General features: G+C 42.8%; 1 protein-coding gene and 1 long non-coding RNA gene across 2 annotated transcripts; one reads left to right on the top strand and one right to left on the bottom strand.

Moving 5' to 3' along the window:
• Window positions 1–2,622: 2,622 nt before the first annotated feature.
• Window positions 2,623–3,345, top strand: LOC109204151 (uncharacterized). The gene is made up of 3 exons (XR_002063707.2): window positions 2,623–2,726; window positions 2,797–2,894; window positions 3,202–3,345. It is a non-coding gene; the product is annotated as an uncharacterized LOC109204151 (long non-coding RNA).
• A 5,414-nt stretch (window positions 3,346–8,759) lies between these two features.
• Window positions 8,760–15,472, bottom strand: s100v1 (S100 calcium binding protein V1). The gene is made up of 3 exons (XM_003451234.5): window positions 15,200–15,472; window positions 11,293–11,421; window positions 8,760–9,985 (listed from the first exon to the last, which is right to left on the bottom strand). Exons 1-3 carry the CDS (start codon window positions 15,209–15,211, stop codon window positions 9,815–9,817), a joined length of 312 nt encoding a protein of 103 aa, XP_003451282.1. The 5' UTR covers window positions 15,212–15,472; the 3' UTR covers window positions 8,760–9,814.
• Between the last annotated feature and the right edge of the window lie 2,407 nt (window positions 15,473–17,879).

The following is a 17,879-nucleotide window of genomic DNA, read 5'->3' as shown; positions in this document are numbered from 1 at the left end:
TCATAGTAGTAGTCTAGGTCATTGTAGTCTAAGGGGTAGGCTTTAAGGCGTCTGGGATCTCAAAAATCCTCAGAACTCTATATTGGAGAGACCAAACAGCCACTTCATAAACGCATGGCACAATATAGAAGAGCCACCTTGGCGGGACAGGACTTGGCTCTCCATCTGCATCTAAAGGAAGAAGGTCACTCTTTCGAGGACACTAATGTTCAAAATTTGGACCGAGAAGACAGATGGTTTGAAAGACGAGTGAAGAAGCCATCTACGTCCACAATGAAGGACCCTCTTTGAACAGAGGCTTACGACACCAACTGTCTGTCATCAATAAGCCAGTTTGGCGATCCTTCCTAGACACCTTAACGACCACTCACATCATGAGCCATTTCAACTCAGGAAATCACATGATAGGGTGGGGCTAAGTTTCACAGTGAGCTCACCCGAAATCTTGGCTGATTGTGACCCACACCAGTTTTCACACCTTGACCCGTGTGATTAGGTAGAGGATCAATAGGGGGTCCATGACCCTCTTGGGGGACACTCCCATAGGGCTTAAATCTGGCACTCACCACCAACTGACCTTAGAACTGAAGAAGCTTCTCGGATTAAACTTCTTCAAGAAAATTAAAGTCCGGATGCTTTTCTTTCCAAGTTCTTTAGATTATTCGAGGAACATTGAAGTGGTCGGCCAGACGTCAGTCTGTTTGCATCTGTAATAGCTTTGAATAAGTCATCTTCAGTTAAATGACTCTGAGCATCTTTAATCAAATGCACTGTAATGAACACTGGGCTGCTTTCTAAAACCACTTTTACAAAGTCTCTGATAGACGTGGGAGGAGGAGCGAGGATGACATTTATATCAGATGAAGAGTTCTGACTGTGTCACAGCTGAACAGACGTCTCATCGTGTCGGGTATGTTATGCATATGTTTGATTTGGTGTATTTGATAATCTCACACATTCATTATCTGGTATTGTAATAAACAAAATGATGATAATTGAATGAAGACAGCATTTTTTAAAGTTGAACGTTTCAAATGTTAAATATGTTTGATAGTTTTGTTTGAATGATTAGATTAGGATAGAAATGGAGTGAGTGACAGACACATCTGCCTCTGTGTTGATGCTGCTTTAAGTGTTATGATTAATAATGACAGAGCAGCTGCAGATGAGATTCATGAGGACGTCTTCACAGTTTTTCAGCTCTCAGTCATGAAGAGGTGTGGACTGATCCTGCTGCTGCTCTCAGGTCTGTAAACTCATCTCAGTCGCCTCATTTATAGTTTGAATAAAACTTTTGATGTCAGAAAATCAAAGAAAGCACAAACTGAACTGCTCCATAGGGATTATTTTAAAGGTGTCTGTAAACGAGCTTCAAGCAGTCACAGAAACACTCGTACAATCTCCAAAGATCTTTGTCATGTAAGGAGGGAAGAGAGAGTGCATGAACGTGGCTCTGTTTGTGTGCACTGCTGAGAAAAACACGTCTTGATTTTATTTTCTGTGTAGAAATCTGACTGAAAGCCTGAAACGCTGCAAACCCGTCAGCTCGCTGAAAAAGATCCTGACTGCTTTTTGCACGTGTTGTTCAGCCTCGACCACTAACACGTTGTTTTCCTTCATTCTGCACACTGAGGAGGAAAAATCATCCAAATACATGTGCAATAAGGCCAGAGTGAAAAACAAACTTAACACTGTTAAAGCAGCTTTTTAACCTGATGTGAGAGTTTTGCCCTGGAGCAGGAAACCAGTGTGTAGGTGTCCACAGGCATTGTAAAACACATTTTAACCACTACACGAGTTACACATCCTTTGAAGGACACATATATTAAGATGTCTTTAAAGATGTCAACAGAACATTTGCGTTGTGGTAGCATGTAAAGAATTTATTCTCCTGATGACTAAAATAGTCGAGCTGAGGTGAGTCTGTGACCGCGCTGACTGACTCGTGTCCTCTCAGGTTACGTGATGGTCTGCCATCTTCAGTCTGATCAGTTAGTCAGACAGCTCTACTTCATTAACGTGACAAAGTCCTGGAACGATGCTCAGCAATACTGCAGGAATAAGTCCACTGACCTCGCCATCGTTAACAGCTCAGTACACATCCAGGAAGCCCAGAACAGTGTGGGGAGCACAGAGGCGTGGATTGGACTCGTCAAGGACTGGACCTGGTCTCAAACTGGTCCGGTTCAGTCATCCTGGTTTAATATGTGGTCCCCGGGACAGCCAGGGACTGATGAGTGTGTGATAATATTTAATGATGGATCATGGTCCACAAGACCGTGCTTAGAACAACGTCACTTTTTCTGCTATGACGGTGAGTGTTTCAGACTTTGGTACCAGGGTTTGACAAACTGAACATTTTAGCTGCAGGTTTGAATCCGTCTGATCGTTTGTTTCAGCTGCAACTAACAAACACATCATGGTGCAGATCTTGGTGACCTGGTCTGATGCTCAGTCTTACTGCAGACAGACGTACACAGACCTGAGCACCATCAACAACTTGCAGGACAACACCCAGGTCGCTTCTTTGATGCCAAACTATTTTTATTCCACCTGGATTGGACTGTACAGAACCTGGACGTGGTCAAACTCAAACACAGCCTCCAACCTGTCATGGGGGCCCGGGCAGCCTGATAACAGCGTAAACTGTGTCACAATAGTCGGATCAACGGGCTCCTTCAACAGTCATAACTGTGGTGACCAACGCCCCTTCCTCTGCTCCAGAGGTGAGTCTGTCCTCTGTGTTTCTGCACAGTCTGGTCCTCCTGGGCTCATCGGCCTTTTCTTTCTCTGCAGATGTCAAACCTTCAGCCTCGAGGTCAGTGAAGGTTCAGCTGAGGGCGGGATCTGCAGACCTGAACGACCCCACAGTGCAAGAATCCATCCTGCAGCAGGTCAGAGGTCACACGGGCCCTGATACAAGGAACAGAGCGCTATAACTACTGTGAAATGATAGAGAGCAGTGAGTCTGTGCAGGTTCAGGGACACATGACAGCACACAGCTGCAGAGATACGGGGCTCGTTTAATGAAGTGAACCAATGACAGGCAATGAGGCCTAATTCCAAACTTCAGTTTCATCCCCAGCCAGTTCATTTAGTTCATTTCCCCCAGAAACAGCAGGAACAACGTTTTCTGCTCACTACGGAAACAACGGCTGATTAATGAGGAGCTTCTGTTAATGTGTGAAAACTGTGTTTCAGGTGAGGGAGAAGCTGGTGGAGCAAGGGATCAGAGAGGAGGTGAAGCTGAGGTGGAGGACGCAGCCTGATGGGAAGATTTTCCACAGAGAGGAAGAGACAGCGCCACCCGGTGACAGTGAGAAGGAAGACTGTGGGTCGGTTTAGTCTGAACGTTATTGGCTGATGTTCCTCAGATGATCTTCTGTGTAATTCAACTTATTTCCATCTCTGTACTCTGACTGCTGGACTGTAGCAGCGTAGCTTTGCATGACTGACAGTTGGAAATAATCCTTCTTTATCCTAAGCTCAGATCACAGAGTGTCTGATGAGCTGTTTTATGCCTCTTTGTTTCTTCTGATTGGTGAAGCTAAAGTTTGCAGGTGAGCAGGTGAGCGGACCTTCTGTGTCTCAGATATAAATGTTCATGATATCCTGTCTCTACATATGAAAGTTCAAGCGGAGAACAAAGTGAACCTGAGTGTTCAGAGCAGTCTGATGTCTGAGCTTTTTGACTTCATACATCATATTTCAAATGAGCACCCAGCAATATAACAGTAGATATGCCGTATATGTCAGTGAATGGGGCATTTATGCTCTCTATTATGATATTAAATATACATTTTTCTGTAAAAGTCTCAGAAATGTCTCTGCTGATGTTTGACTCTGTAAACTACAGTAATGGCTCTGCATCCATCTTCATTGTAAACTCTATTCAATAAAGTCTATTGATATTTTATTGTCCCTGTCAGAACTTTCAGTTGCTTCATTTTTATGCTCTTATTTTGAATTTGATGCCAGTAACACACATCATAAAGGCTGAGACAACATGAAGTTTAATGCTAAAAAATAAGACGTCTCACATACAGTGAAGCTGATTGGCAGGACAGCAGTCACATGACTGGCTATGAAATCCCAGACAGACAATCCAACAGTTTATGAAACATCTGAATGTAAAATGCTGAAAACTTCTGCTGCTCATCTGTTCACAGAAAAATCTGTGAAAGCGACGAGACAGCTGTGTGACGGTCATTTTCAAAATAAATTCAGATCAAATATTTTCTGTTTTAAAACACAAAGTGTTTCACAGTCTGATAAAACTCCACATTAAGACCAGAGTACCTGTCCACACAGCGGTGCATTCACTGCTGCACACACACTTACACACACACACATTAGAGGAACAAAAGCCAAAAACAACAGGAAACAGATTCAAGCTAATCTATAAAATGAGTTTTCAGCAGTCGTTTAAGACAAACTGCAGACTGAGCTGCCCTGACATGGACATGGCTGATGTGTTTACAGATACGTCGTGATGCATGTTCAATCATCCAGGAAAGTAAATCTCCAAAAGTTGAATCTGTTCATCTGGACGTAGCGTTTTGGGGGAGAAACGTTTCGTCACTCATCCAGGTGACTTCTTCAGTCTCAGCTGACTGCAGGTTTCCCCAAACCTTATAAACAGTACATTTGCATAATGACTGAAACCAGCCCACTGAAGGAACAATGGGCTGTGAGGTCAGTTCCTTAATCATAATTATGCAAATTACCATGGCCATTGATCAACAACCACTGACCAAAACCCACTGATCAAAGAACACTGATCAATGGCCATGAGTCCCATTCACAGAGAGTTGGGGAATGGCTGCAATCACAGCATTGTAAGATGGTGACAGATGTACCCTTAAGGCAGGTTAGCCTTCTTAGACTGTGAGATTTCCATCAGTAATGGGGGACATCTAAAAGCTGACGTGTACCGTGAAACCTACACATACGGATCAGTATTTAAGGTTTGACTCTCATCATCCACTGGAGCACAAACTGGGTGTCATCAGGACGCTACAACACAGAGCGAACACCATCCCCACAGACACAGCAGCCAGGGAGGCAGAAGAACAGCACATCAAGAAGGCCCTGAGTAAATGTCTAAACAAAGCTCCAGCCGATCCAGGAGAGAAGGACAACCGCTGCCCAAGAGAAAACCTGTAGTGATCCCATATGTGTCAGGAGTATCGGAGCAGTTGAGACGCATTTTTTCTAAACACCGGGTGTTTGTGGCTTTTAAACCCCAAAATACGCTGCGCCAAAAACTGGTCCACCCCAAGGATCGGGTCCCCCGACACAAACAGAGTAACATAGTGTACGCTGTTAAGTGCCAGGAGGATTGCCAGGATTTATACATCGGGGAAACCAAACAACCTCTAGCGAAGCGGATGGCACAACACAGAAGAGCTACCTCATCAGGCCAGGACTCTGCAGTTTATTTACACCTACAGGCCAGTGGACACTCTTTCAACGATGAGGATGTACACATCCTGGACAGGGAGGAACGCTGGTTTGAGCGCGGAGTCAAGGAGGCCATTTACGTGAAAAGGGAAAGACCATCTCTGAATCGAGGAGGGGGCCTAAGGGTACATCTGTCACCATCTTACAACGCTGTGATTGCAGCCATTCCCCAACTCTCTGTGAATGGTACTCATGGCCATTGATCAGTGTTCTTTGATCAGTGGGTTTTGGTCAGTGATTGTTGATCAGTGGTCATGGGAATTTGCATAATTATGATTAAGGAACTGACCTCACAGCCCATTGTTCCTTCAGTGGGCTGGTTTCAGTCATTATGCAAATGTATTGTTTATAAGGTTTGGGGAAACCTGCAGTCAGCTGAGACTGAAGAAGTCACTTGGATGAGTGACGAAACGTTTCTCCCACAAAACGCTACGTCCAGATGAACAGATTCAACTTTTGGATGTTTACAGATACATTTCTTTATTTTTCCTTTTCATAATGGTCATGTGTTTTGAATAATTGTATTGTATGTTATATTTTCTCTTTTACCGGGAGGGGCTTTCATGAGAATGACATAAAGTAAATGATGGGCCAAAGTTGGGAGCTATGACTCTGAGTCGGTTTAGTCTGCCCGCAAGGAAGTGACTGATCAGCTGATTTTTAATGGCTGATGTTCACAGGTTGATTTGACTCTTTTTTTATCTTTAGAAAAATGCTCGTTTTGTTAGACAATAACATTTTTGTTATTCAGAGATGTTAACAGTACAAAAAGTCTGAGTGGTAATGATCGAGTTTTACTTCAGGACTTCATCGTTGTTACTGAAAATGTGTGACTGACCATTTAAAAGTCCAACCTTTCACCTCCACAGTCACAGTTTAAAACCACGCATGACGCCACGGGGCTCTAGACTAACTTTTTGCCATGGGCGCACCGGTACGCCTAACTTTAAAAATTTAGGCGTACCGGCACAAAAGTTAGGCGCACTCAAATTTCTCAACCGCATCGCTTAACACCGCAGTTTTGCATGTGCGCTTGTTTTGGGGGGGAAGTCCATTCATTTCTAAATGATTAACTAACAATCTTGTGCTTAAATTGCTTCGTCAATATTGTAGAAAATGTTAAACTTAATCATCATCTCGGCTCCTCTGACGACCTGTTTCCTGCTGCTGAAAGGCAGTGGGGAGAGGGGACACTTGGGCAGTGCATTTATTGCAGCATATAATGTGTTTTCTGGATACACTGCTGTTTTTTCAGCATTCAAAGATTGATGGCACCGTGTCAGAGCTGGCTATGAATTTCAGACGGATCAGTCCTTAACTTAACACAAAAGTTATCAATCGTTCTTTTCATCTTTTCTTATTACCCACAGCTACATCCACTTCTGTCAGGCCTAGGCTGCTCACTAGGGCTGGGTATCATCACTGATTTCTATAATCCATTCGATTCTGGTTCTCAAAGTCCTGATTCGATTCAATTTAGCCTCAGACAGTCAGAAATATTATAATTCTGATCATTTATCAGCACTGATACATGTGAGACTTCATCAGAGTTGTGAACATCACAGCAGATGCCTTTGTGTCAAAGTAACTGAGAATAAAACACAGAAAAACATGAAGGAGATTTTCCTGGTCTGGCGTTTTATAGCAGATAACCTTACAAATATTCTGCAATATTCTGTAATTTTGCATAATTTTAAAAAGTTTACATTTCTTCAGTATTGAACAGCAGAAATTAGGCTTTCTTGTCCGAGGTCATTTAAGTGAAAAAAAGAAAAAGACAGCGGCCGACAGCGCTGTAAACAATGGTAGACTGGTGGGTAATAAGCGAATGAATAATGCAGAAAACAGAGATTTGAGACGGGAAACTGTTCTTGAAGTACAGAGAGAGAGAGAGAGAGAGAGAGAGAGAGAGCTGTGTATGAAGTGTGATTTTTATCATGATGGAAGCAAAACAGCAAAAGTAAGAGGGAATTCATGACGACATTGATCAAATGTGAAGCCTAGTTTGCTGCTTCTTTTGCTGCTGACTCGGCGAATTTTGGTTGGAGAGACAAAACCTGCAGCTCAGAATCAGCGCAAAAAAGACGTAAACACAGCGCAGACCCGACGCATCAGAATCGCTGAGCTCCGACAGCGTGTCCGTGTTCGGGCCGTGGGGTGAGAAAGCCGAGAAAGACAAAGCTGATTCTGATGCGTCGGGTCTGTGTTTACGTCTTTGTGTGGAATCCGTGTGCCTGCTCTCATTTACTGTTTGGTGGTTGTTGAAATAGTTTTGTGAGCTTTAATCTGAGAATCTGGCACTTCTGACAAAACACAGTTATATTTAAAAGTCGATTCAGGATTTAATGAATCGATATCGCTTTATTCAAGCTACTCACCTCTCTCTCTCTATCCACCTGCACTTTCAACTGGACCACGGCCAATCAGAGAGGTCCCGCCCCTGACTATCTCTGATTGGTTTAGTCCACGATAGGGACATAATGTGTGTCTGTTGTTGACCACACGGAGAGTTGCAGAGATTTTTTTTTTTTTTTTGTTACCCGAACAAATATTTTTTTTAGTTGCACCATTGAAAAATCGCACTCTAGAGCCCTGCGCCATCTGCTGGCCAAACCTTCACATTGCACTACAAGAATAAAGACGATGTAGTGTGCATCCTGGTAACTGAGGCTTGTTTACAGACTCTATTAATATACTGTGTGGAAATGTACAGAAGATTCTTTGTTTTTGTTTGTTTGTTTGTTTTGTTGCATTTAGTAAGACCTGAAATTAGAGACTGCACTTCTACACAGTCAGATTTCTTCCAACCAGACCAGCTGCCCCCTGCTGGCCTGTAGAAAGAATCCAGATTCAAAGCTTCACATTCAGATGCAGCACCAACGTCCATCTTTTATTTACAGCCTATGGGTGTAATGGCCGCCACAGCAGTGGGTATCAGTGTGTTTACAGTTTTGTTTACATGTGAACAAAAAGAAGAAGAGGACAGTAACTACATGCAACCAAAGATGTGACTGGTTAATGCATGTGGACTACAAATAAATACATATGTAAATAAATAAAAGCATCTTTCACCATTTTTGTTGAATTAGCCAATTTTTTTGCAATAAGTCATCCTCTGCCCGCTGTGTCCACAGAGGACATGTCTACCTATAAAAGCTCAGCAAACTCCAACCCCTCCACCACTGAGGATGTAGGCCCATCCTTCCTGTCCACTCAGTGAGCCGATACACGCCAACGTTGATTTTCTCATAAATAATTATTCCTAGAAAAATAATAATTCAGTCGACACACCGCAGTAGGTTTGTTATACTAAAAGCAGTCACAGGTTTATTAACATTGAGATGATCAGATGGTTTACAGTCAATAAAAACATGTTAGTAACATTCAGAGTGAATATAAATGCTGTTAAAAACAAAACGTCACAGTTTCAGTTAAGAGATGAAGTCTAAATGAGAAGTAATTTATAAGACTGTGTTAACTCCAGGATTACATTAAAAAAAGACATTGATTAGCTAAAAACATCCTTGTTCAATGTTTGTGTTTTTGTAAGAGTGCAGTCATGTCGGTGACCTTTCCCTCTGCTCGACTTGTGACAGTCCACCTACGGAGGACCAAAGCTGACTTCATGAAAATAAAGTAATACAGCTGATAAAAACAACTCATATAAAACACTTTGAAATACAAACGAAAAAAAATACACAATTTAATTCATTTTAAACACTTTTTCATGCTGTTTGTTCATCATTTTAAATTCATTTAGTACTTTTAGAGAACCTTGGAAATATTATTTCAGCATTTTATGATTCAAGATCAGTTTGAATGAGTCAGGCTTCAACTTCCATACACGCACGACAGTGACTATAATTCTCCTTTTATCCGTTTTCCCTATATCATGTTGTATTATTTTATTATTATTATTATCATTTATCAATTTACTACTTGAATATTTTGTTGACATATTATTACTCATTTGTTACTTTTCAGTGTTACATATATTTTGCGATGTATTTGGTCAAGAACTTCTTAGCTCTGTAAATCATTTTCATTTATAAAACCTTAGATTTATTTCTAAACACATGTTGTCATTTACAAATGTGTTTATTCATTTGGCCTGTTTGTTTTTCAACAAGTCACCTTTGGTCCTCCGTAAACTCAGTGGGTTTAAAACAGACTGCAGGTTCTAACTCGTCTTTAATGCGAACAAAGTTTGAATATCACCGATGGAACTCTTCTTTTTTTGTGTCTTCATGTCCCACTGTTACCCTGCAGCGCCCCCCTGTGGTCTCCACAGAGAAACCCGGCAGGTGTGGTGTTTCCGGGCTCAGGTGTGGTGGCATTTTGGCTTCAGGGCTCACTGCAGCAGGCAGGTGCACTTGGTGCCTTTCTCTTTGTGCATGGTGCCGAACAGCTGAAGGGCCTGGTTGTTGATCAGCTTCCAGAAGTTCTCGAAGGAGATGCTCTGGCCACTCTGCACGCCCATCTGCTCCAGGACCTTACCCAGGCCTTCTTCATTCTCCACCGTCTGCAGGCAGGAAACAGCAAATCAGTCAGCACTGCTGGAAACACTTAGTGGAAACTCAGGGGAGCGTGATCTCAGGCACAAAGCACTCCAACAACTCTGGTCCAGAATACCAGAGAGGAGGATGTGACCTGCTTCATTACTGTTAGCGTGAAGGAGTTTTATTTTTTATTTTTTCGCTTTTCTTGTATGCTTAAGCACCCATCCATCCACCCATCCATCCATCCATCCATCCATCCATCCATCCATCCATCCACCCATCCTCTTCCCCTTATCCTTTTTCAGGATCGTGGGGCGCTATCCCAGCTGTCTTAGGGTGAGAGGCCTGTGGGCAATTTAGAGTTTCCAATGAACCTATCCCCACTAACTGCATGTCTTTGGACTGTGGAGGAAGCCGGAGTACCCACAGAGAACCCACGCAAACACGGGGAGAAGATGCAAACTCCACACAGATAGATGCTTAAGCATCACTGTACATCATGATATTTGTTTAAGCCATCGAACAACTCAAGCTGCTTTATCCATCAGTGACAAACACACAAGACAACGAATAATGAACAAAAAACTGTAAAATGTAAATGTAACACAAAAATGAGATATTAAAAAAATGCATTACAGATATTTAATTATAAATTACATTTTAATGTTAATTCAATATTTTTAATATAATACTGAATCTAATTTAATCGACGAGCCCATAATTAAATCACCTCTGCAGCGCCCTCTGCTGTGCAGATGACTGCATTTACAGCTTGTTTCCAGGTGATGCAACAAAAAGCAGAATTCTTTATTACAACTTTCAGAAATATCATCAGTTGCTTTGTCATTTCTAATAAAAGCATGTTGGAGGATCAGCATGAAATCTAGTTTGGTTGTAGACATGAAGGATTTTTTATTTTAGGAATGATTTGATTTGTACTATTAAAACAAAGTCTGTTGCTCAGTTGAAGCTCTCAGCGTGGACTCTGGTGGATAAATAAGTGACATAAAATCAGAGTTTTGCTGACTTTGCTCCAAATAAGGTTTTGAACCCAAAACAGAACAAAAGCAGTTAAATTTCTACCATCTGTGCAGATTTCCCTTCAGGACTTTCTGAGGACTGTCTCCGTCATAACGTCTGTGATCTGCAGTGAGCATTCCCGAACATGTCAGACATCACCGAGAACGCAAGTTATTCCAGCCCCCACGTCTAATTAACAAGGAACAGACGAATGTTCTCCTGCAGTCTGCTTACCTGGTTAAACAGCCTTTGTTTGGAAACTAAGTTAAATGATTTGTGATTGGAAGATGAGCTGTGATGTCATCAGTACCTTGGTGATTGCCGGCATCTGATTGGAGATCATGGTCTGGAACTGGGTGGTGTTCATGGTCGGTCCGTTGTCTGCAGCTTTGTGAAACTCGGTGACCAACGTGTTGAGGGCCAACTCCAGCTCTGAGTACTGAAACAGGAGCAAAACAGCTGCTGGTATCAATACTGTTATTAATCATCAGTAATCAATAATCAGTGAGAGACTGACAAAAGCTCTGGACCACCAATTTTTAACTAAGTTCTCTGTTCTTAGGTATTAGAGGTGATTCTTAATAAAAGGCAAAGATTACGTCTGAACCAGAGTCACATTGTTTCACATTCATGGACACTTTGTTTCTAAATGTAAAAATCCATGTGTGTAAATACTCTCGCCTGTCTTGTTATTTTTGAGCTTCTTCCTTATTGGAAACGCCCGGCGTGTACACAACTTTTGACTGATCTGATGTCAAACATGAACACTTTTACACTTTATTGACTGTAACAACAACCAAACTGCAATCTGAAACCATCTTTGTAATAATAAAGAAGCCTCTGCGTGTCTGTCTGCTCTGTGTTGGTCCAGTGTTTCTGATCCTGATGATTTGAACTTTACTTATTCAGCAGCAGATGTGAACATTTCCACACACAGTTTGTCCTGCTGTGATTTTACAGACGGGCTTCATCCCCGATGTTAGCGACAGCTTACAGATATAAAACAGATAAAAAACACTCGCTCTACCGCTCCACTCTGACGCCCTTCACCTGTCCTTTCTCCTCACCTGGATCTCATCCCTCAGTTGTCTGTGCATATATAACTGTGATGTTTCCCTAAACGTGTCGATTGGGACTTTGGGTCACTGGTCTGTTGAATAAACTCTGGTTTCCTGTTCCCTCCCATGACACATTCTCTGTTTCACCAACTCGTTATCCAGCGCACATCAAACATGGCAGGTATGTTTCTGGGCACTCAGGGGTTTTCCTGCTTTAGGTTGAAGTTTGCATCTGTTAGCGGTGTTTTCCCTGCAGTCAGCGCTGCCTGCTCCACTCACTGTGTCGGGAAGGGGCTCTTTGTGACGACCTTCACTGACTTCTTACACCCACAACCCCCACACTAACCCAAACTCTGACTTTAACACTAAAACTGAGTCTTAACAGCCAGAATCTGTCCTGATACTCACCCTCTGTGACTGCAGCATCTGATGCATTTAGGGAACATGTGTAAATTACAGCTATAAGTACACTAGTACTGTCAAATGAACTAAAACATGCAGAAGATTAGAAAGGTATTTCTTTTACTGGGTAACTACAGGGTGCAGCTAAATGACACACCGAGCTGGAATCTGAAGAATTTCTAGCATCACCGATCAGCGTCTCCAATCTGAGCTGGATGATGTTTTGTGTGATAAATGCAGCAGTGCTAACAGAACAGAGGCAGCAGGGAAAAGTGGCGAGGTCTCTCTCTGCACACGTTTAAAGAAACAGGATGACCCAGCCACAGCGTGTTTCCTCACAAGCACCGGGGTTTTATTCCACCTTCTCTTTACAGACTCATTGTGTCAACACTGGATCTCTGCAGTTACTCAGACGCGCCTCACCCCGTTACTAACAGGACAAAATCTGTCAGCCAATCACAATCTGGACTGATAAGGTGCTCGATTTGATTTGAAATGTCCAATGTTCATATTGCAGTCGTTATGAAGCATTAATCATTTACTCCTGAGTGAGAGATCGGTCGTTACTCTGGAGTTCTATGGAAGCTTTAATGGACAAAAATAAAACCATAAACTCACACACGCTTCGATTACTGCCCAAAATCATCAGTTACAATATTAAGTTTCACACTGTTGTGACATTTCTTCCATCCTGGATTTTATTTGTTCATTACACAAAAATATTAACATCAGAATTTTCCTCCAAGCTGGAAACTGATTAACATAGGATGACAAAAATGAGGGCAGTAATCTTTAAATTATGACGAAACATAACGAGGTCCCTGCAGTGTGAGGGGCTGGGCCTGAGCTGTTTGGCTTTGCTTTGCCTCGGGCCGAAGCAGACAGTGTAAAACAGCTGAATGAGATCAGACCGAGCGGCCCTCTGAGGGCTCGACTGCTGTTGTGAAAGAGGGCGGCGGCTGCAGAAGTCTGGCTGATCCCAAACCAGAAAAACAGTTTCTCCTGCTTTAACAGCCGAATTAAAGAGAAAAGATGACCGAACACGACCCGAGACTCAGAACGTGTCAACCAGCTTTCATGTGTTTTTTCTCAGAGGGTCCAAACTGCTTCAGCTCAGTCCAGAGATCCTCTGAAAACCCACTTCATGAGATTGTCCAGCCTCCTTCACCCAGTTCATGTGAGCTACTTGTACATGGTGGGTGTTTGGTGCCTGAAGCAGATGAGCACATAAAGGGTCTGCTGTCGACTCCACGTGTGTTTTTGCATTCTCGAGTTTAACCTGAGCTCAAATCTGCATCAGTGTTTGGTCCAAAGTAGAAGCTGCATGCAACACTGCCTCCCAGAGGCCAAATGCACCAACTACAGCTTTATTCAGGCAGATTTACAGCTTGTAATGGACTTCCTTACATCCATTTTATTTTGCAGAAACTGCTGTATACTGTGTGCGGAAAAACAATAGACAGAAAACTAACTGTACAATATGATATCAGCTTGAAAATGAATAACGTCAGCACAGTGTGGGAAAGCCCCACTCTTAGGGCATAAAGCCACTGCAGACGGGGCGTGGATGAACAAAGTCAAATCCAGGCCAAAGCCCGGTTGCAGCACCAAAGGTCAGTGCAAAAGTACCAAAACTCTGCTGGCTCCAAAAAAAAAAGAGTCAGGCCAGGTTAAAACGTCCAACTTTAGAGCTGAAACAAAACAGTTTTAGTCTCTGTAGCTGATTTCCTCCTTCATCAGGCTCTAAATTAGGGGCGTGGCTTCTTTGGCTGACAGGAGTCACCACACAGCGGTCTGTTAGGCTTCACTGGACCTGTGGGCCGTGTTTTGGAGCATCTCTAATGCAGTTATCTGACCAATAATATGGCTGCTGTTTGGTTAGTTGTAATAACAGACTGAAGTCTGAGCTCCATTCTGATGAGAGAAATTCCAGCAGTTGGTTAGAACTTACCTGTGCTCATGTTTTGCACCTGTACAGTTTATGAAAGCAGCTGCTGACCCAAGCTAGCTACCTTTAGCTGATAACTCAGCGCTCCACCTAGTCGTCTACGGTCAGGTCTGTCCCCAGACCGCCAAAGGCAAACATCACGTACGCAACTCAAAGAGCCAAGAACCCAACGGGAGACCACTGCCATCTTTTACCTACAGTCTGCTTAAAACTAAACCGAATGGGGAAGGTTTGCTGATACCACCCAACTGACATTTATTTTATTCAAATTGAGCCAGGAAAGAAAAGTTTGACTAGACTTTCAGTGCGTCAGCTTCCAGTAACTGCCGTCCTTTATCTGCATGCAGCAGCTGGTTTCATTTTCAGGTCATCGGCCTCATTATTTCAGCCTTTAAGCTTATTTATAGAAAATAATCAGTCACACTGATGGAACATTAATTAGCCTTTAAGTTATTATAATTCTGACCCGGGCTATTCTCATAAATATTACTTTTACTGTTTTACTTTCAGAGAAATAAACTCCACAGAGATGTATCCAAACACGGGCAGAGGAGAGAGAACCTGCACCTCTCGCACCTTTTATGGAAAACTGGAAGTAAATCAGTGTTTCCGTTTGATTTGATCCGTTTCCTTCATCTCTGTCTCACACATCCTCATAAACTTTATCATTTCTCTCTCCAGCAGCTTCATCGCGCAGCTCTGGGCGCCCGATCACACCCAGCAGTCCTGCGCTCCACCCGCCGAGCCTGTCTCAGCCGGTCCCTCTGATCAACATGTGATCGACCAGCCGAGGAGTTCGATTATCTTACCTTGGTCGCCATCTCAGAAGTTCGGTCCGAAAAAAGGAGTTAAAAAAAACAAACCAACAACCAATAACTGAAAAACCACCGAAACCGAGGAGCACCGAGCGGAGAGTGACGGAGGATTTACACGTTTCCTGCTGAGAGTCACACAAAGTCCTCCCACTCACCACACACACACACACACACACACACTGATACACACCGAACACACCCACTGAACACACACGGACAGTCGGAATGTGTGAGCCTTTCAGACCCTCTAAACTTTGTGTAACCTCTTTGTTTGTCAGCTCTGAGCTCTTATCAGCCCCACCCACACGCGCGCGCGCAAACGCACGCACGCACACACACAGAGGGACGTGACCAGTCCAAACTGACAACTAACAGCAGTGTAAGATGAGCTTTCTGGAACAATCTGCTTACGTTTATTCTCAAATTCTTATAATTGTTATTTAGTGCAGACACGTCATAAGTCCGGTTCGGTTCTGACCCTGCAGACCGGCCGGTGTGTCTCTGAGGGCCTGAATAAGTCGTTCTTATGTTTAGAGTAAAATCTGTTCTCTGACGGTGTTTCTGTTGGGACAGCGGTGACAAACAAGCGGCTCGGGGTCCAGATCCAGCCCGCCAAAGCTTCCGGTCCGCCCGGAACGTGTGGAAGCTGCAGTGACGTCAGTGACGTTGTTTGTGAAGATGACTGTGATTGCTTCACAGGAGACACGATCCTGATTGGATCATTGAAGCTTTCATGCCTTAACACTGAGACATGTTTATGAAATTCCACTCATCTTTCAGATTTCCCAGCTGCGTTTTTACAAAGATGACACATGAAAAATAGTTTCGGTTGTTGCCGTTACCTGTGCTCAGGTGAACACCTTCAGACTGTTTAGCTAAAGAAAAGAGATAATGAAGGCTGGCCCATGAACTCTCTGATCGAGGTGACAAATTAAAGGAAAAACTAACATAAAGTTTGTTAATGTCGTATATGGACCGCCTTAACATCGATTCTCCAAGTCTCTCAGTGTGGATAATCAGCCGTGAATTCTGCACGCGGTTGCTTTTCTGACTGCCAGGAGTCAGAACACCTTTCTTCCAAAAGTTAAGGTGGAGTGCACTGTTTTACAAAATCTCCCAGGTGGTTGTGAAGGGGATTGGCATCATACCTTCCTTGTGTCCTTTGACTGAAGGTGCTGACATCCTGGAAAAGACCCAGATTCCCAGAGCTTTATAAATAAACTTTATTCTGATCATTTTTGGATAAAACCAATGTTTAACTTTATTTATTGTCAGGAACAGGGCGAGCACAGTCCTGCTCTAAAAGATGATCTGAAGAAAAAAAAGTCTCTGCTGTGAAAAAAAGAGGAAGACACGTAATGAGCGCGGCAGCAAGAAGGAAGTAGTCAGTAAATGTGGTCAGGCCTCGACAGGTGAGGCTGGCAGTTACTTCCTCCTGCAGAGCAAAAGTTTCAATGAATCTAAGAACATTTCTTTCAGAAAATTCAAAGTGTAGATTTCACAGTAACTTATTACTCAGTGTGCTCAGCACGCCTCCAACACAAAAACACATTTTCACACCAATCATAATGTTATATTATCTGATGCTTCAGCAGTTTTCTACTTTCATACCAACAAAGGCCTTTTTAAAAATTAGAAACGTGTCTTTTAAAATCTGTCTGGGTCGTTTTGAGCCTGTGTAGTTTGTTCTCTCTTTTAGCTGTTTATTCTTTTTTCTGAGGTTTTCTATCTCCGCTGTCACTGAAACACTTTCATGTTCTGTGCTTTACTGTGGACGGATCTGAGGATCAGTGCAGCGTTGAGACATACATACATTCCTCTCATCACCTACAGCTGTCGGGTCGACAGGTGAGCTCGAAGGAAAAGGATCGCCGATACGAGCAGCAGATAAGATCTTCATCTGTAAGGTGAATGAGTTCAGAGTTGCTTGGTGGTGAAAGGTGTCAGCTGATGTCAGGTAATCACACCTTGCAGGTATGTCTGTGAAGGTTCTCGGTCATCCAGGTCATCGTAGTCTCAGGAGCTTGGAAAGAAAAGCGTCTGGACTTCTTCAACCTTGGAGGTTTTCAGCGTTTATCCTACTGCAGGGACGTCAAACTCATTTTACACTGTGGGCCGGATCGGTGAAACTCTCAATTCTGTCAGTGTGAAGAAATTTAACTAAACATTCAAACCCTTAGATTTCTTATTATAAGAAAAACAAACTCCAACAGTGGGTCTCAGTTTAGTTTACATGATAAAGGAATCTGTTGGTGCGACTCTTTCGACTTAAAGTATAAGAAATAAACGTGTAAAATTACAGAAAAAGTTCTGGTAAATCTTTGCTCCGACTGTCTTGTAATAATATATTAATAATAGTATAATAATATTTTTCTAATCACATAATTTTTAAATGTGGCTCTACAGTAAAAACAAAAACACAAGAAAGTTGTAAAACTTCTGAAAATACAATTAAAGTCCAAAATTTATCGACTGCTCCACATTTTCCAAACCCAACAGGAGTCTTTGCCAGGCCCATTCTGGCCCTCGGGCCTTATGTTTGACACACCTGCCCTGCTGGGATGAGCGCTTTAGATCTCGGACGTTCTCCTGTGTCCCGCCTTTTTGTGGCGGTCTCAAAAACAGCAACCTGAGGCTTCAGGTGTGGGTTCACGATACAGTCTGTTGTCTACAT

This window comes from Oreochromis niloticus, linkage group LG11 (genome assembly GCF_001858045.2).
Source record: "Oreochromis niloticus isolate F11D_XX linkage group LG11, O_niloticus_UMD_NMBU, whole genome shotgun sequence".
Taxonomy (NCBI): Eukaryota; Metazoa; Chordata; class Actinopteri; order Cichliformes; family Cichlidae; genus Oreochromis; species Oreochromis niloticus.
Note: the sequence above shows the minus strand (reverse complement) of the source record. Positions and strands in the feature narration are given on the sequence as shown.

What these genes read in the sequence shown, in the direction of transcription:
- s100v1 (XM_003451234.5), bottom strand. An exon ending in AGATGCCGGCAATCACCAAG is followed by an intron (nt 9,986 to 11,292) that starts GTACTGATGACA and finishes TCCTGCCTGCAG; the next exon opens with ACGGTGGAGAATGAAGAAGG.